Below are 18,182 nucleotides of genomic sequence, written 5' to 3' on the forward strand. Positions count from 1 at the left end.
TACCAGCCCCCCAATCCTCCCCTCTCTCACCTGCTGGCCCCATCGGGTCCCTTTGTGTCTGTGCTCTCCAGCTCCGGCCCCGCAGTTGCTCCTTCTGGAGGTTTCAGGGGGTCCCCCTCAGCGCTCCCCATCTCCTCCGAGGATGCGGCCGCACCAGCTGCATGGAAAGCAGCCATCAGGACAAGCAGCAAAGGACACCCCCACACCCCCACACTATGGGGATGGGGGGCACAGCACCAGGACCCCCCCCCCCAAAGCACTCAGCCATGCTCTCACCTGGCGCGTCCGCGTCCTTGTCCTCGCTGGGCGGGTTCTGTTCATCCATTCTGCCTCCTGCGTCCCTACAGAGAGGCCGGCAGCTGCCAGGGCACAAAACCCCATAAGCTTTTTATGGTGGGGGGGGGGGGGGGGTACAGACCCATCCTACCCCCCCCCCTCCCCACCACCCCCCAGAGGACACAAGACTCTCAACCCAGAAATGAAGAAGCAATGGGTTCACATTCCCTCTGTGCAGCCCTCTGCCCCATAACCCATAAGCTTTTTAAGGTGGGGGGGGGGGCTACAGACCCATCCTACCCCCCCCTCTCCCCACCACCCCCCAGAGGACACAAGACTCTCAACCCAGAAATGAAGAAGCAATGGGTTCACATTCCCTCTCTGCCCCGTTCCTTCATCAAGCAGCAATGGGTTCACATGGCCAGGGGGTCCCCAAGACCCTCTGTCACCCCCCGGCCCCAAAGACCCCAAAGGTTGGGGGGGGGGGCACAGCAATACAAGGAGAGCAAACAGAGCAGTGCAGTGTATATAGGGCAGCACAGTCCCATCCCTCCCCCCACAACGAGGCCACGCAGATCAGGGTCTTCACTAAAGCCACGAAGTGATGAACCCCCCCATTCCCCCCCCCAGTGCAAGGACCAGGACCCCCCCCCACTATGGAGCCACCCATGTGCTCCCAATGGGGACACAGACACATAGGCTACATGGGGGGAACATACCATACCCCATAACAACCAGCACTGTGCTGGGGGGGCACAGTAACAAGAGGACCCCCCCCATCCCCACCATCCTCGTGCCTCAGTTTCCCCAAGGGGCAGCACTGACCCACCAGAGCCCCCCCCCCTTAATAGGGCTGTAAGAGCCATGTGGCACAGCCATGTGGGCAAACCCCATTGCAGCACCGAGCAAAACACACCTGGGGTTTGGGTTTTGGGGGGGGGGGGGTTGGAATTGTACACCACCCCCCCCCCCCGTCATATTTCTGAGCAAAAAACAGCCCAAAATGGCCCAAATCACAGCGAGCAGCAAAAGCACGGCCCGGATATTAGGGGGGGGGCAGCAAGGAGCCGGCCCCACAACCCCATAAGGGACCCATAGCCCCATAAGGGACCCATAACCCCATAAGGGACCCCATAACCCCCCCACCCCCAACCCCACCGATATAGGGCGGGGGGGGGGGGGGTCGCCATGTCTCAAACCCTTCACCCACCGGGGGGGTCCCGCTGGAAGCCGGGCCCAAACACAGTGTTCTATGGGTGGGGGGGGGGTCCTTGCTATGGGGGTCCGGGGGGGGCTCTATAGCACAACCCAACCCCCCGCAGCCCCTCATTGCGGTGACCCCCCCCCATAATCCCTGCCACCCCCCCCCCAAAGCGCGATCCTCGAACCCTTCGGGGCCTTTAAAAAGGCCGCAGCTCCCACCGAGCTCACAGGGGGGCTTCAAACGACCCCCCCCACCCCCCGGTTCCACCCGTTCCCCCCGGTCTCTCCGCGACCCCCCGGTTCCCTCCAGGCTTCACCGTCCGGGCCGCGGCCTACACCGGGGCACCGGCACCAACAGCGCCCGGCGCGGCCGTACCTACGTTTAAACGGCGGAACGACGGGGAAGGCCCCGACCGTGCGGGACAGCGGCCATCACCGGGAAATAGGGGAAAAAAACCGGAACCAAAGAACCGAACCGAGAGGCCTCAAAACCGGAGAGTGGGGGGGGGGAACCGGAATCGCACCGTGGGCCCGGACACAAAGAGAACCCCGGGCCCGCGCTACCGGATAGGCCTCAACGTGAGCCCCCCCCCCCCCCCAACCTCCCACCCACAGGACGGTATAACGGGACGAACCGGGCGGCCACACGGTTACGGGCCGAACCGGGGCGGCGGCGAGGGGACTTTTCCCTCCGGGGAGTAAAGGGGGGGGGGGGGGTTCGAATAGGAGGGGGGGGGTGGAAAAACGGAGGTGAACGCGAAGAACCGAACCGAACCCACATAGACACGTAACGCAAACCCTCCCGGTACCGACCCGGTGGGTCACGGTTCCTTACCCGCCCTACCGGGCCCCGGGAGCGGGGCGGGAGGTGGTCCCCGGTGCGGCCATTTCTAAAGGAAAACGAGGTCCCCCCCCCCCCCACGTCCCGGTTCGGTTCGGCCCCGCCCCGTTTCACCGGGGGGTCGTTGCGTTGTTCGGGACCGGGGGGCGCCGCGCCCGCACTATTTAACGGCGGAGGAGGAAGAGAAGGAACGGGGGGTCGGCGGAGGGAGACGAGAGGAGGGCGCGGCGCTGCGGCTAAAGGGGAAGGGCCGGCTCGGGCCGCAGCACCGCGCTGTGCCGGGAGGGATCCATCCGCCGGGTTTAACCCTTTCGGTGCCGGAGCGGGAGGAGCGCACGTGGGAGCAGATGGGAAAGGGGGGGAGGGAGGGGGGGTGGTTTCGGGTACCGGGAGTGGGGTGAAGTCACGTGATGATCCGGTTCCGGTGATTTGGTTCCGGTGTTTTCAGTCTCCGCTTGTGGTGTATGGGGTTGGGTGAGGGATTGTGGGGCCGCCCACGCGTGTCTATAGGGGGAAAGGTGGGGGGTGGGATTGGGAGCATAGAACGGACTCACGCGTGGGGTCCCGTGTTGGGAGCCACAAACGGCGGCTCCATGAGCCCCCCCCCATGGTGAGTGCTGGGGGTCGGCCCCACTCGTGTCCATCCCACAGGGAAGGGGGAAACAGCCCCCCCCACCTCCACCACGTGCCTCATCCCTTCACCTTAATGGCTAATTAGCCGCAATTAACACCCCCCCCCCCCGGCTAACCGGATGGAAACCACAACCTCGAGCCCCCCCCTCAGCAGCTCGTGGGTTTGGGGGTCCCTGTGTTCATCCTCACCCCACACCCGAGTCCAGCTGTTCTCATTTAAGATGTTTAATATCGGAGCCCCCCCCCCATCCATCCCCTTCCCCCCCACACCGTAAAGAAAATCCGCCTCGTTGCCCTGAGGAGCTGCCGTAGGATTTGTCCACCTACAACCATCTCCTGCCCCGGGTCAGACGGGGACATCAAACGGATCCCATCACCTTCCCCCCATACCGAGCTCTCTTTGGCCGAGGAACACACAGTCATCAGACCTCACCTTAGGGATTAACTTGGGGGGGACCCCATAGAGCCCCATAGACCCTACAGAGCCAGGTCCCCCCCCCCCCTTCCAAACAGCACAGCGCCCATTTTGCTGCAGCTCTTATGGGTGCTGTGACCCCACAGATCCCAAACCCCACAGCTCGTGGCCCCTCACCTCCATAGAGACACCACCCAATACAGGGCTGGGATGCTCAGAGCCCACCACCATAATATGAACCCCCCCCTTCCCCTTCCCCTCCTTATGGCCATTGCTTTGCTATGGGTTCACAGACCCCCCCCCATGCTGGAAATAGGGCCGCCTCCATCTCATTCACCCCTGGGATCACACTGTGGGATCACAGCGCTCCCATTCATAATATAACACCGGGGGGGGGGGGGTTACATGGGGACCCCCATTACTCCCAGCCCTATGTTGGGGGGAAATAAAGCCCTACAGAGAGCACACAGCCATTCCCCCCCACCAGCAGCGCCGCTATGGGGATGGAGCCCCCTCTGGTCGGCTATAGGATGAGAAGACCCCCAATAGACCCCCGTGGGCAGCCCCCACTCGTGCCCCCATAGCTTCGATGCGGGCGGGCGCAGCAAACAGCGCAATAAACACGCAGCGCCTCGGGGGGGGCGGTGCCGCCGCCACTACGGCGTGTGACCACAACACCGCCCGCCCTCGGTTCCTATTGGCTAAGAACAGCCGAGTGGGCGGGGCTAAGAGTTTGGCGCCTGCGCGCTGCTCGCCGAGGCTCCATTCATGAAAACGGAGACGAGCGGAGAGCCACGTGGTTGGCGCCGTGGGAGGCCGAACGCATCGACCCCCCCCCCCCCTTAAAGCCCCCCCCCCTTAAAGCCCCCCCCCCCAAATCCATCCGTACCCCGACCCACAAAGCTCGTAGATCCTCTTTTATTTCCTCCAAACAATTAAATATTAACATTACGGTTTAGGAGTGGTTAAAAGCGGCATCCCCCCCACGACCCCCCCCCCCCCCCCCCCCCCCCCCCCCCCAAAGCCCCCCCCGCCGATCGCGTTTATATTATCATTTATCAATAGAAAAATAAAACTCTTAATTAATGGGGGGGGGGGGGAGAGGTTAGCGGTTAGCGTGGGTTAGAGCTGCCCCCCCCCATAGCACACAACGGGATGGGGTCCCACACAATACATGGGGATGGGGACCCCCCCGTGGGTGATAGAGGTGACCCCCCCCCCCAGGTGACAGCAATAAATGGGGGTGGGTTCATTGAACCCGCTCTGGGGTAGACTTGGTCTCGGTGCGGTGACCCCCCCCCCCCAGCCCCATCTATGGCGGTTAATAAAGCAATAAATACAGGGGGGGGGTGGGGATGGGGGGGGGCACGGGGCACTTAGCAGTGCTATGGGGGGGGGTGGAGCTGAGCTGTGCTCATTGTGCTGCCCCATTGACACCCCAAATATCACCTACATGGGGGCACCCAACACAGGTGAGGGTGAGGGGTGTCCATATGGGGTGGGGGGGGGACACACTTGGGAGACACCCAATGTGGGGCGTCCATTCAAGGAGCACCCATCTAATCGCCACCCACTCGGGGGGCACCCACATGGGGTCTCCCAATAAGTGGCACCCACCTGGGGTGGGCACACCTGGGGGTATCACACCTGAATGGGGGTCCACACCTGAAGCACACCCACCCAGGGGCTTAAGGAGCACCCACCTGAGTGACCCCGAGTGAGGGGCACCCACCTGAGAGCTGCCCCCACCCAAGGGACCCCCCACCTTCATTGCAGGCCTGGAGTTGCCCCACACCCCCCTCCTCACCCCGCAGCCTCCCAGCACCCAGCGGTGAGTCCCCAGGAGGGGGCGTCCCTACCCCCCCGCCCCCTCCCTGCCCAGCACGCCCCGTGCCAGTCGGTACAGCAGCCGTGAGTACCAATGGACGCCCATCTCGGTCACCGTCCCGTTCCCCGGTTCGGGTCGGGCGGGCAGCAGCGAGAGGAGCCCGTGGAAGAGCCGGAGGGGAGCGAAAGCGCGATGCGCCCAACGGTGGCTCTCCAGGACGGCATAGCAGGATGCCAGCACCCCATTAACCAGGAGGGTCCCGTGGGAGGTGAGGGGGGCGAAGACCCCGACCCCTTCCTCCCTCGATACCCGCAGCACCTTTGCGGGTCTCAGCCCTTTGTCCCCGTGGGCCAAAACCGAGTCTCCGGGTCTCAACCGACGGGCGAAAACGGGCAGGAATTTGGTTGAGCCGTTCGTGAGCCCTCGGGAAGCGAAGACGAGATGGGACGGGGTGAGGAGCAGCCTTTGGGATGGAGACACCGTCTCGATGGCCACGAACGAAGCCCTTTGGCCGAGGTCTCGGTGTAGGAAGAGCAACACTTGGGTCGGTACCAGTCGCCCTCCCGGTTCGGCTCCTAGAACCCAATCGCCGCGTCTCAGCTCAGCCAGACCGCGGCTCTCACCGCTCCGCAGCGTTACCGTGGCGTGGCCGGGGAAGCAGCCGCCGGTTCGGATGGCCAAGGAGTTATCTGAGGGATGGGATGGGAAGAGACAACGGGGTGTATATGGGGGGCGTCCCCACGAGGAGCCGCTCCAACCGGACCCGGAACAAAGCGGGCATTTTCCGACCCCCCCCCCCCTCATACACACAACCCTCCTCCCCCCCTCGGGGTTCCTGTGTGCACAGTCCCTTTGTCCACCCGCACTGACGCCTTTTTGTTCCCTCTGTTGGGGATGGTGACATTTAGGGCCACTTTGGTTTCTGGGCCGGATGGATCGGGGCTGTTAACCGGAGTGGCCACGGGGCTGCACCTAAAAACCCCACTGACTGAGTTCAGTGCCTACGTGGGAGCTGAGCCTGGGGTTGGGGTGGGGGTTGTGCCAATTATGGGGTGAGATTATAGGATTTTTGCCAATCTGATGGCTAGAAAGAATGAGGGGAGCCAGGGCCAAGCAGAGCCTGAATGTTGGGGCTGTGTTTATCCTATATGGGATGCCAGAGGGGGCTGTGGGGCCCTGGCTTGGGGTCTTGAGCCCCCCTGCAGCCCTTTACCTGCTCTGACAGAGACGTGGATGTGAGCTTTGGACTCGTAATAGACCCAGTCGAAACCGGCTTCCACAGCCAGCCGGGCCAGCATCCCGTACTTGTGTCGGTCCCGATCCGACGTGGTGATATCCAGAGCCCGGCCCTCGTAGTGCAGCGAGTCGGGGAGGTGGTGACCGTCCTCATCCCAACCCTCGGTCACACGCAGCCTCACCCCCGGCCACATGTTCATCACAGCAATGGCCAAAGAGTTCACGCGTTCCTTGCAGCGCTGGGGGGGGGACACAAGTAATGCTGTGACCCCCAGACCCTGCAGGACCCCACACACCCCAATGTCCTGCAGGACCCCATACACCCCAATGTCCTGCAGGACCCTATACACCCCAGTGTCCTGCAGGACCCCATATACCCCAGTGTCCTGCAGGACCCCATATACCCCAGTGTCCTATAGAACCCCATACACCCCAATGTCCTGCAGGACCCCATACACCCCAGTGTCCTATAGAACCCCACACACCCCAATGTCCTATAGGACCCCATACACCCCAATGTCCTGCAGGACCCCATACACCCCAATGTCCTGCAGGACCCCATACACCTCAATGTCCTGCAGAACCCCATACACCCCAATGTCCTGCAGGACCCCATATACCCCAGTGTCCTGCAGAACCCCATATACCCCAATGTCCTGCAGGACCCCATATACCCCAATGTCCTATAGGACCCCATACACCCCAATGTCCTGCAGGACCCCATATACCCCAGTGTCCTGCAGGACCCCATACACCCCAATGTCCTGCAGAACCCCATATACCCCAGTGTCCTGCAGGACCCCATACACCCCAATGTCCTGCAGGACCCTATACACCCCAATGTCCTGCAGAACCCCATATACCCCAATGTCCTATAGAACCCCATACACCCCAATGTCCTGCAGGACCCCATATACCCCAATGTCCTATAGGACCCCATACACCCCAATGTCCTGCAGGACCCCATATACCCCAATGTCCTATAGGACCCCACACACCCCAATGTCCTGCAGGACCCCATATACCCCAGTGTCCTGCAGGACCCCACACACCCCAATGTCCTGCAGGACCCCATACACCCCAGTGTCCTATAGGACCCCATACACTCCAGCGTCCTGCAGGACCCCACAAATGCTCCTGGTCAGGATAGATGGGTATATGGCCTATTTGAGGTTTGGAAGGAGCCAGCCCAGAGGGGCTTCAGACTGGGGGGGTTCACCAATGGTGCCCCCTATATCTCAGAGGGGCACAGTTGAGCTGCCCCCCCTTGGGTTGAATATTAACACCCCCTGAGGTGCTGTGGTGGTACCCGGGCAATGGGGCGGAAAGGGCACGGGACAGCGCTGGGAGTCACATTCCCCACATCTATGGGGTGACTGATTAACTCAGCCTGGAGTGGGAGGGAGGGGGGGGGCCATGATGGGGCGCAGCCGACCTGAACCAGCCCCATAGTGGGGCTCAGTGCCAGGGATGGGTGCAGCTCCAAGGGGGACAATGTCAGAATCCCATAATGGTGACAGCTGGGGGTCCCACACGGCTCTGATGATGTGGAGCCCGTTCCCACCCCCCCCCACAGCAGCCAATGGGGTCGTGGCACCTCCAGCTGCCCCGCTGCCCCCCGGTTCTCCATTCAACAAAGCTGCTCCCGGGAGCTGGAAGCCGCGGGGGCGGCACTGCGGGGCCCGGTCCCGGAGCGGCCCGGCCCGAAGGGGGACCCGGCATGTGACGGGGGGGCAGGAATGCACCCGGCCCGGCCCGGCCCGGCCCGCCGACAATAGGCTCCTTCCAGCCCGTCGCTGACCTCAGGCTCCGGGAATGCTGGAACGGCCACAAAGGGCTCATTCAACCTCCCGCACCCCCGGGTCCGGCTCCGTGCCCGCTGCCACACGGGATCACGTGCCGCTCCGGCGCCCACCGCCCCCCCCCCGGTCTTCACCGGGGGAACCGCCTGGACCACTGTCAGCATCTCCCGTCGCCATGACGGCAGCACAGCCGCCCCTTTCCATGACAACAGCGAGCATCGAGCCGGTGCGATGCTCACAAGGACCCCCCCCCACCTCGGGGGGCGCTCCCCGGTGCCGCCCCCTCCGCCTTGTCCCTCCCCGGGGTTGGACGACAGCGGGACCCCCCCCGGTTCAACCCGATGTGGATCCTCAAAACGCTCCGCTGCTGCCCCACCGACGGCACCGGGCTGCTAACAACGGGGGGGGGGGGAACCCAACGGAGGGTCCGGGCCCCACCGGGTGGGTCGGGATCGCCCACCCTCGTCCCCTCCCACCCCCCCGGCGTCCCCGGCCCCGTTCGCAGCCCCCACCTCCGTCATGAGCCGGTCCGCCCCCGTGTTCTCCTCGTCCTTGAAGATGATGTCGGGGTTGTAGTTGGGCACCAGCTCCCTGAATCGCTCCGACCCCCGCAGCACTTTGCCCTCCGCCCTCCCGCTCGCTCCCAGCGTCTGTTCGGGGACGTTGGGCACGAACTGTTTGTAGAGTAACGGGGAAAGCTGCCGCCGGCCGAACCGCCGCCGTCCCACCGGGCCCCGACCCGGCCCGCAGCACAGCACCGGGGCGGCCAGCAGAACGGCGAGCAGGGCGAGCGGAGCGCACCGGGACATCCCGGTGCTTTGCGGTCCCCGTTCAGTCACCGGGGGCGCGGGGGGTCGGAGCGGGCATGGCACCGGCGGGGCGGCCCCGGGGCTTTTAGAGGGTCCCGGTGCTCAGGGGCGGGTCGGTGTCGTTTCCTTCTCACACCCACGGGTCTGGGATCAGCGCTCGGGTGGGAGCTGGGAGCCCCACTGACCCGATGCAGACCGGGAACCGGCACCGGCACCGCCCCGGTTCCACCCTTCCCCCTGCGCTGCACCTGAGCCCTGCGCTCCGCTACCGGATCCGCTCCTCTCTCCCAGCACCGGTACCGGTTCCCCTTTCTCCTTATCCGTTCCCCTCTCCCGGTACCGGAATCCTCCTTATCCCAACCCTACTCTCGGATACCGGGCCGGTTCCCCTCTCTCAGCACCGGGACTCCCTTTTTCCTTATTCTATATTCTATACAGGGTACCGGTACCAACCCCGTTCCTCACTCCCGGTACCGGGATCCCCTTCTCCTTATCCTATCGCAGCTCTCCCATTGCGTATTATCCCACTCCGTTAACGGGGAACCAGTGACGGGTGAGGTCCCCGGAACCGACACCTCTCCTCACCCCCCAGCACCGCCGTTATCCCACCGCTGCACCTCCGGTACCGACACCCCCGACACTGCCCCGTTACCCGGACCCTTTCCCGATGCTGCCCCGACCCCGCTGCTCGCTCCGACCCCCGGTACCGGTACCGCTGCCCGCTCCGGGACTCCCCCGGGCCGGGTGCCCCCCACCCGCTGCCGCTCCGCTCCGGCACTGGGCAGCGGCTCCGGGTCCCCACGGCTCCGCCTCGGAGCAGCGGCCGCAGCCCATCCCCAGGGGCCGCCCCCACGGGGCTGCGCTGCCCGGGACGGCCCCCCCCCCTCCGGGACCGGGGATACGGGCACCCCCCCAGCGACAGGTTCACATCACTCCCCCAGAACCGAACCGTGCCACCCCCCCCAAGAACCGGGACCCTCCGCCACCACTCAGGTGCACCTAAAGGGGAAGGGCACGAGGGGGTGGGTGAGGTCTGGGGGCAGAACGTGCCCCCCCCCGGCCCCGGTGCCAACCCAGGGTGAGAAAGCGGGCACCGATGGCCTCATTTCCTTCTATATAAACCCAGTTTCCTGCACTTCCTGCTCAACCCCGGGCCTGGGGAGGTGGGGGGGTAAAGCCCCCCCTGTCTGGTGGGAGGGGGGGGGGCGCTTGGCTCGGCCCCAGGCAGGGCAGGATGGGTGGGGGGGGGTTGGGGCTGTTCCTGAGCAGTTCCGATGGGGCAATGTGAGCCCCCTCCCATAGAGCCCCTCATTCCTCTATAGAGGAGCAGGTGGGTTGGGGGCAGATCAGACCCCCCCCCTTTCCCACAGCTGGTGCCCCCCAGCACCCAAAGGAGGAGGGTGGGCAGGGGGGGAGGGTGTGAAATGGGACCAAGGAGCCACCCTCATTTCAACCCTATCCATAGCAGCTCAGCCACAGCCAGGAAGAGGGGTTAATAGTGAGCCCCGGGGGGGGGGCAAGGAGCAGGAACACCCCCCCCCCATGGCACAGAGCCCTGAGCCCCTCCCAGTGCTGCTCTGAGGTGGAACAAAACCCAGCCTGTTATTTCCATATATTAAAAAGAATAAGTAAAGAATAATAATTATATAAAAAAAGAGGCTTTGTTTATTGCTCCAAACACGGTAACGGAGAGCTGAACAACTCAGCACGGGGCTGGGGGGGCAACCTGTGCCCCCCCCCCCCCAAAAACAACACAAAGATGGGGTCACACAGAGTGATGGGGGCAAAGGGGATTCCCTTTAGTGTCACAGTGATACACAGAGGTGGGGGGGGGATTTAAAACCAAATAAATGAGGGGAGCACAGGGAAAGGGGGGGAGGAAAATGAGGTATCTAATGGAGTGGGGGGGGCTGCATCCAGCACAGCCCCCCCACCAGGGCTCTGTAAGGAGGGCATGGCTCAGTAGCACAACAGACTGAAATAGGGCTGGGGGGGGGATGGAGTGAGACCCCCCCCCCGCGATCCCAGCTCTTCATATGGGGCTCCAATATCCACAAAGCACCATGGGGGGGGGGGAGGGGGTAAAAGGGCCCCCCCCCCATTACAGCCTTAGCAGCGCCCTCCCTGGGGCCGGGACCGTGGGACAGGCAGCGGCAGTTTGTGCAGACCTGGGTGGGGGGGAGAATATGAGGGATGGGTGGGGGGATGCATCCCCATCACAACCCCCCCCCCCCCCATGTGGCCCCCTCCTCACCGAAGGCACAGATGAGCTCCTCCTGCACAGCCCACGTCACCCTTTTCACCAGGCAGAGGGTGGTGAGCCCAGCAAAACCCATATTGTAAATGAAGACGATGTAGAAGTTCCCCAACCAATTAAAGCGGCCAAAATCCCCCAGGAGGTCAAAGCGAGTGATCCCTGTGATAGAAGGGGGGGGGGGGGGGGTCAGGGAGACCCAGACTGGGGGCTACCCCCCACCCTTTGTCCCCCTATCCCACCCCATTGCAGCCCCACATCTCACCCAGCGTCCTGGAGAAGACGGGCAGCGCGGAGCTGAGCACCAGCAATGAGACGCAGTTCCCAATGATCTTGGGGAGGAAGAAGAGGTGCTGCCCCACTGCACGGCCCCATAACATGGCCCTATAGTGGGGGTGTGGGGGTCTTACCTTGGTCAGGGGGGTGTCCTGCCTCTCAGGGAGCAGCTGTGTGAAGAGTGGGGAGCTATAGAAGCCCACGACGGAGGAGAGCATCAGGTAACTGGGAGGGGGTGTTAAGGAGAGAACAGGGGGGATAATGGGGAGCAGAGGTATGGGGAGGGGGGGGGACAACAGCCCCCAGTGGCTGCATAAAGGATACAAGATGAGGACAACCTGCAGCGCAGCTCCAAAGGAACCGAGGATGGAGAAGGAGACCTGGCCCAGGGCTGTGTCCTGCAGGAGGGGCACATGGAAGGGGCTCTGCCCCACGGATGGGGCTCAGCCCCACAGATGGGGCTCCCTGCTGTGCCCCCTCCCCTCATCCTCCCCCCCCCCACCCCAGGTACCTGCATGCCCCTCGGCATCGCAGCATCATCCAGCAGCAGCTCCAGGACGTGGAAGCAGACGATGAGCACTGAGATGCCCTGAGAAGAGCAGGAGGGATTTAGGGCATCCATAGGGGGCTGTGGCACATGTAGGGATGGGGACACTCACTGTCAATGCCACGAGGCCCAGCATGGCCAGCGGGTAGCCCACGTTTCTCTGCCAGGGCGATGCTCGGTGCCGCAGCTCTGTAGGGAGCAGCATTTACCACCCTGCTCCACAATGGAGAAACCCCCAGTTGCTCCCCCCCTCCAGCTCCTCACCCAGTTTCTTCCTCTTGCTCTGGATGCTGAGGAGCTGCTCCCGCAGCATTGCCATGTTCAGGTTCAGCCAGCACGAAGCCTTCCCTGCGGTGTGGGGACAGCGTGGGGCTCGTGGGGTCCCCAGTGCACCCAGTGCCACCCCCTCCATCCATTGGCACCCACCTGATGTGATCCTATGGGACACGGCGGCCTCCTCAAACCTCGTGCAGTTCAGCTGCTCATCCAGGTCCTCCAGGAGCTGCAGATGGGCAGGAGCCATTAGGGACATGCATGATATACCCTGAGCAGCCCCATGGCACTGGGGACACCAAGACCCCCAACACGCAGCAGTGGGACCATGTAGGGCACAGCTCACCCGGGGCTTCACCAGCAGCTTCCCGGTGACAGTGAACATGGTGGAGAGGCCAAACGGGGTGCACACTGTGAGGGAGAGCAGGGGGGTGAACCACAGAGCCCCCCCCATGGCACCAGCAGACCCCCACAGTGTGGGGCTGTGGGTTGTATCCAACACTCACAAAGCAGGAGCAGCACTCCAAAGAGAGAGATGCAGGAGTAGAGGTAGGGCAGGTAGCACTCCCAGAGGTCTATGGAGAGCAGGGAGGGGGGAGTCAGGACACAGCAGGGCCCTGTGCACTCCTCCCAATACATTCAACCCAATGCCCCCCCCCTATACCCACCATAGAGGGACTGTCGGCTCACAGCATCATTACCAGCGATGGCAGAGGCCACCCAGACCATGCCCAGCACCAGCAGCGTCAGCAGCAGCAGCACCACTGATGTCTCATACACACGAGCCATGATGCCCTGCAGGACAGGGATCAGCACAGAGCTGGGGGGTGTGGGGGGCACAGGAAGGTGGGTCAGCACCCATGGGGCCTACATACCTTCTTGGATCCTGCAAACCCCTCTGATTCAGTGAAGAAGTATGCAAAGGGCATGAGGAAAACGAGGGACAGGTTGGAGAAGAGGAAAACCAAGTTCCAAAGGCCTGGGGAAAGGAAAGGCAGAATAGGGGTGAGGTCCCAATGCAGGATGAGGGGGGGGAGATCAGCACCCCAGGGCCACCCCGTGCACCCACCGTGGATGAGGGAACCATTCAGCCACTGGATGTAGTAGTTGTGGGGGAAGGAGAGCAGCACCTCGTTGCTGATGATGGAGAAGGGGAGCAGCAGCACAGCACCCAACGCCACGGCCAAGGTGAAGGTGCACAGCCCCAACCTGTCAGAGGGAGACCAAGGGGACGTCAGAGACCAAGGGGACGTCAGAGACCAAGGGGAAGGTGGTGACCCATCTGGACAGGGAGGGGAAGAAGAGAGATGGGAGGAACTTACGCAATCCTGTCCACAGCAGCGTCCTCATCGTCGTGCACTGCAGAGGAAAAGTAAATGAGCAGGAAAGCAGGAAGGCTCCCTGCTGTTCCCAGCTCTCCTGCCTTCCCCAGCCCCTCTCCATGCTCCAAACAAAGCTGCAGAACTCAGAAGAGCTTTGGATGGAGGTGAGGCTCCATTTTCCCCCCCATATCACAATGGGATGCTCCACCAGGAGCCACATTGGGATCAGGGCAGGGAACAGGAGGAGCAGCCCGGAGGGTTTGGATCAATGAACCCTCCTACCTGCTGCAAAATCCGTCTGCTTCTTGAAGTGCCTTATGACGAAGTGGCAGAGGATGTAGAGGCTGGCGAAGAGCAGGGCACAGATCTGCAGGCACAGCACAGAGAGCGGCCTCAGAGGGCAGCACTCCCCACTATGAGGAATGCTGACACCCCCAGATCCCATCAGCTCCCCCCATTTTATTCTCCTATCCCTGCTCTCTCCCCATAAACACACACAGGCTGCACTCAGGGCTCACCCACTGTGCGCTCCCAAGCTGCCCCTTGTGATCTGAAAGCACAAGGTGAGCAGCTCAGCCCATCATTGCTGCACGGAACACCCCGACCCCGCAGCCCTCGCACTGTTGGCACCGGGACCCAGCAGGGCTGCAGGCACAACCTTGAGCCCAGTGCCAAGGCCGACTGCAGAGTGTCTGCTTGTTCCTCCCACCCCCGCCAGCACATTGAGCTCCAGCACAAGCGGGCAACATCCGAGGAACACTGCGACCTTTCATCCCTGTGGGGACGCAGCAGAACAGGGAAAGGTCGCTTGAACTCAATGCTTTGGCACCAGCACCACCAACACCTCCCTCCTGCCTGGGTGCCCTTCATATCAGGGGGCTCAACTGGGGGTCCCAGGGTTGAGGGCACATGCAGTAGGGTGGCAGAGAGCACTGAGATCAACCCAGCTCTGAGGGCTGTTCCTACCCCTTCTGAGGGAAGCACACGTTGCTGTGTGTTAACCCAGAGGAGCAAAGGAGTGAAGAAGGGGTTTAATGGGGTGATCCATGAGACGGCAGCGTCCCAGTGCAGCCCAGCTCAGGGTGAGGGCTCCCAGCAGTGCTGATGTAAGCAAGGGGGCAGAGCTCCACAACGTGGCCCGGGAAAGTCTGAAAGGTCGCGTGGGCTCCACGCTGGCAGAGCTGAGCTGGGCGTTCCTGGGAGAGGTGCAGCACTGTGGGGACGCGTGGATCTGAGTGTCCTGAGAGGCCACTGGGAGACTCCAAAGCTGTGACGCTTCCACCCCTCCACACCTCTGACCCGTGACAGTGGCTGCCCTGGTTGGCAGAGCTGGGACCGGGGCTGCTCCCCTGCACAGTGCTCACAGTTATTGGGGTCCCCCACTGACACTGAGCACACAGGGAGAAGATGATGGTGTAGGGGTGAGGAAGGGGCTGTGGGCACCTGGCACAGGTCTGGCTCAGCTGTGACACTGCTACAAAACCAAGCACCCCCCCACACACACATACACACCACACTGGGGCAGGAGATCCCCAGTATCTGGGTACTGCAGGACCCCAGAACCAGCCCAGAGCAGCCCTGCCCCATAGAAAGGCTGAGACCAGAGCTCAGAATGGGCTCCCTCACATCCCACAGCCCCGGCCCCATGCCCTCCCATGCCCACCAATGGCCTCCCATGCCCACCAATGCCCTCCCATGCCCACCGACCTTTGGGAAGGGGAACAGGGGGTTCTCATCGAGGGCCCCCACCCACCCCGACTCCCCAAGCCTCCCTATCAGCGTGCACCCAGCATTGCAGTGCAGCTGTGGCTGCGATAAGGCCCGGCCGTGGGGCACAGCCCCGGAGCTGCCCCCGGAGCACAGTGAGCTCCACCCCCCCCCCGAGAGACCCCAACCCCAGCGGGACCCCCCCGGACTCACGAGACATTCGCGGACACGTTGGTGGAAGAGCTGCTCCCTTACGGCCAGCGCGTCCAGCTCCACAGGGGCCATGGGGCGGAAAGCATGGCCGGGATGGACCGGGCAGGGCCGAGCCGGGTCAGCTCAAGGCTCCGAACCGGGTCAGGGCTGAGTAGAACCGGGTCGGATCGGAGCCGATCGGAGCCGCCCGCCCGCGGCGATGGACACCGAGACCACGCCCCCCCACTACCGCTGCTCGCTACTATGTATCCACTGCACCACCGCCCGGAAGTGCCCCGCCCCGCCTCTCATTGGCTGCCGGTAGTGAATGAGGCTTCGCTCATTGGCTGAGAGCCGAGAGGGAGGAGCCCATTGGCTGAGCGCGCAGCCGCTCTCACGCCCGGCGTTCTCACGCGTTCATTGATGCCCCCCGGAGCCCCTCCAGCCCCGTGCGACCCCCCCCCGGGGCTCTGGACTCGTGCGGAGACGGCCTCGGCTCGGCCCACCCCCCCCAGGTGGGAGGGAACGGCGCTGATCCGCTGCTCCAGCACTAATCCCTCAGCCAGGGCTAATCCCCAGGGCCCGTAAATCCTTGCCCCCCCCTCATACACTGGAGGGGGCCCCCAGGCAACAGCAAAGCTCCATCCCAGCCCCCACTGAGACTCGACCTCATAGAACAGAACCCACAGGCTGGGGAAGGGGGAAGCCCCCCCCCCCCATCGCTTCAGCCAGGAGCTGGGGAAGGGCCGGAGCCAGCGCTGCCAGCCCCACAGCCGTGTCACTGCGCACAGACAATGGGGACAGCCCGTTCCCATGCCACAGAGCGTTTGTGTGTCATACAGCAGCAGCTTGTCTTAAAGCCTTTTATTCACAGAAACGTGGCAAACCAACAGGATCCCATCAGGGATTTAATGCCCAGCCAGGGCAGCTGGGAACAAAGAGAGCAACCAGGGCCAGAGCATGAGAAAGCTCAAAGGGTTTGAGGCAAACATATATGGATACGAGGCAGCAACAACAGGGCAACATTCAGGACCCCCCTCCTTCCTCCCCAACCACTGCTCTGCCCCATCCACTCCTCTGAGCCCCCACTATCCCTACAATACCTTCTCTACCACCCCCGGCCCCTTTATACCCCATCAATCCCTGTTACTCTTTCCTCCCCCATCCCCCGTTGCTCCCCATCCCCTTCTCTGCACAGACCCCCCTCAATTTCTGCTCCCCCCAACCCCTTTCCCCCCCCAACCTCCAACTCTTTCCCCATCTCCTAATCCCTCCCACTTTGTTCAAAGCCCCTCCCCCCATTTGTGTTCCCTCCCTCCATCTCCCCCAGCCCCCCCCCATCCCGCACAACGGCTGCACTCGCTCGGCCCACAGAGCCCCATTAGAGAGGGGGGAAGGGGGGGGGTGCACCCAGCAGCAGACCTGGAGCTGGATGCTGTTTTCTTTCCATTCTGTCCCACTGAATGCAGTCACAACAGGAGGCTTTTATCTCCTGCACCCCCCGTGGGCAAGGACATCGGCCTTGGGCTCCATGGGTTTTGTTTTGGGAGTCGTTCCTTAAGGCCTAACGAGCCTCATGAGTTTACCAAGCTGGGTACAAACAGCTCAAGGTCGGCAAAAATCTCTTCAGATGAATCAGAGGGTGGAAAAATGGGGGGGGGAAGTGGGCATAAAACCACCATAGGGGCTCCCATTCATGCCCAGAGGGTCATTAGTACACATTAATGAGTTATTGGATGAGTACATACCCCAATATTTTGCATAGGTATGTGGTCCTCACTGTTCAGATGTAAAAGCTGAGCTCAGAGCACGCTTATTTGTAGGGTGAGGGATAAAGGAACAAAGCTTTATAACACTGCATTGGGGTTAGAGAACATTATGACGGCGTCACTGCATCAGTGGAGGAGGGAAGAGCCACGGATGTCATCGATCTGGATTAAGGTGAGGCCTTTGGCAAAGTACCCCACCACATCCTTGAGTCCAGATGGATTGAATGGGCAAAGGACTGCTTTAAGAATCAAACCCAGAGTGGGAGTCAATGGTTCCATGGCTGGCTGACGACGAGTGGTGTCCCACAGTGCTGGGGCTGATATTTGTATTATCAGTGGGATTGGAAGCTGTGGGGTGTGCTAACACAGCAGAGGGATGGGATGCCATCAGAGGAACCCAGAGAGGCTGAGCAGGGGGTGAACCTCATTAAACCCCAATGCAGGGTCTGCACCAAAGGGCTGAGGGAACCCCCATAATCAAAGCAATGGGAGATGAAAGAATGGAGGGCAGGCAAAGGATGGGACCCTGTCCCTCTGCTGGGAGGTCTATGTGCCACCCCATCCCCCCCCCACAAAGGATATGCTTTTATTTGTACCCCCCCCACCAGGCCACAGGACCCCATTATGGCTGCATCCACCCCCACCGCTGAGGCATGAATGAACGCGCGGCTCCCATTCATAAAGATGTGTAGTTCCCATGGAACCTCATGAATGGCCCCAACCCAGCGCTTCCCACCCATGTCCCTCCCCATCTTCTGCCCCACACAATGGGGGGAAAACAGCCCCATGGACAGAGCTG

At 62.4% G+C, this 18,182-nt stretch overlaps 3 protein-coding genes across 3 annotated transcripts in view; all 3 read right to left on the bottom strand.

The window, feature by feature from the left end:
• KMT2D (lysine methyltransferase 2D) overlaps positions 1 to 2,664 on the bottom strand; it is a 30,246-nt gene extending 27,582 nt beyond the window's left edge. The window contains exons 1-3 of the mRNA XM_032441061.1: positions 2,315 to 2,664; positions 277 to 359; positions 31 to 157 (exon numbers count right to left, since the gene is read on the bottom strand). Coding sequence (XP_032296952.1) covers positions 31 to 157; positions 277 to 325 — 176 coding nt within the window. The 5' untranslated portion in view covers positions 326 to 359; positions 2,315 to 2,664. The remainder of the gene's footprint in view (positions 1 to 30; positions 158 to 276; positions 360 to 2,314) is intronic.
• A 2,529-nt stretch (positions 2,665 to 5,193) lies between these two features.
• On the bottom strand, positions 5,194 to 9,824 carry DHH (desert hedgehog signaling molecule). Its single transcript, XM_015886916.2, has 3 exons — positions 8,747 to 9,824; positions 6,410 to 6,671; positions 5,194 to 5,885 (listed from the first exon to the last, which is right to left on the bottom strand). Exons 1-3 carry the CDS (start codon positions 9,041 to 9,043, stop codon positions 5,224 to 5,226), a joined length of 1,221 nt encoding a protein of 406 aa, XP_015742402.1. The 5' UTR covers positions 9,044 to 9,824; the 3' UTR covers positions 5,194 to 5,223.
• An 861-nt stretch (positions 9,825 to 10,685) lies between these two features.
• LMBR1L (limb development membrane protein 1 like) lies at positions 10,686 to 15,873 on the bottom strand. Its single transcript, XM_015886915.2, has 17 exons — positions 15,636 to 15,873; positions 13,998 to 14,082; positions 13,716 to 13,752; positions 13,463 to 13,602; positions 13,269 to 13,372; positions 13,062 to 13,188; positions 12,900 to 12,968; positions 12,740 to 12,804; positions 12,547 to 12,622; positions 12,385 to 12,468; positions 12,233 to 12,309; positions 12,085 to 12,162; positions 11,898 to 11,971; positions 11,708 to 11,798; positions 11,563 to 11,629; positions 11,298 to 11,459; positions 10,686 to 11,211 (listed from the first exon to the last, which is right to left on the bottom strand). Exons 1-17 carry the CDS (start codon positions 15,705 to 15,707, stop codon positions 11,153 to 11,155), a joined length of 1,467 nt encoding a protein of 488 aa, XP_015742401.1. The 5' UTR covers positions 15,708 to 15,873; the 3' UTR covers positions 10,686 to 11,152.
• Positions 15,874 to 18,182: the final 2,309 nt, after the last annotated feature.

This window comes from Coturnix japonica, linkage group LGE22C19W28_E50C23, assembly GCF_001577835.2.
Source record: "Coturnix japonica isolate 7356 linkage group LGE22C19W28_E50C23, Coturnix japonica 2.1, whole genome shotgun sequence".
Lineage (NCBI taxonomy): Eukaryota > Metazoa > Chordata > Aves > Galliformes > Phasianidae > Coturnix > Coturnix japonica.

What these genes read in the sequence shown, in the direction of transcription:
- LMBR1L (XM_015886915.2), bottom strand. Translation starts at nt 15,707, where the DNA reads ATGGCCCCTGTGGAGCTGGACGCGCTGGCCGTAAGGGAGCAGCTCTTC. An exon ending in AACGTGTCCGCGAATGTCTC is followed by an intron (nt 14,083 to 15,635) that starts GTGAGTCCGGGG and finishes CTGTGCCTGCAG; the next exon opens with ATCTGTGCCCTGCTCTTCGC. An exon ending in CGTCTTCTCCAGGACGCTGG is followed by an intron (nt 11,460 to 11,562) that starts GTGAGATGTGGG and finishes CTTCTATCACAG; the next exon opens with GGATCACTCGCTTTGACCTC.
- DHH (XM_015886916.2), bottom strand. Translation starts at nt 9,043, where the DNA reads ATGTCCCGGTGCGCTCCGCTCGCCCTGCTCGCCGTTCTGCTGGCCGCC. An exon ending in CGGACCGGCTCATGACGGAG is followed by an intron (nt 6,672 to 8,746) that starts GTGGGGGCTGCG and finishes TCCCCCCCCCAG; the next exon opens with CGCTGCAAGGAACGCGTGAA. An exon ending in CCACGTCTCTGTCAGAGCAG is followed by an intron (nt 5,886 to 6,409) that starts GTAAAGGGCTGC and finishes CCCATCCCTCAG; the next exon opens with ATAACTCCTTGGCCATCCGA.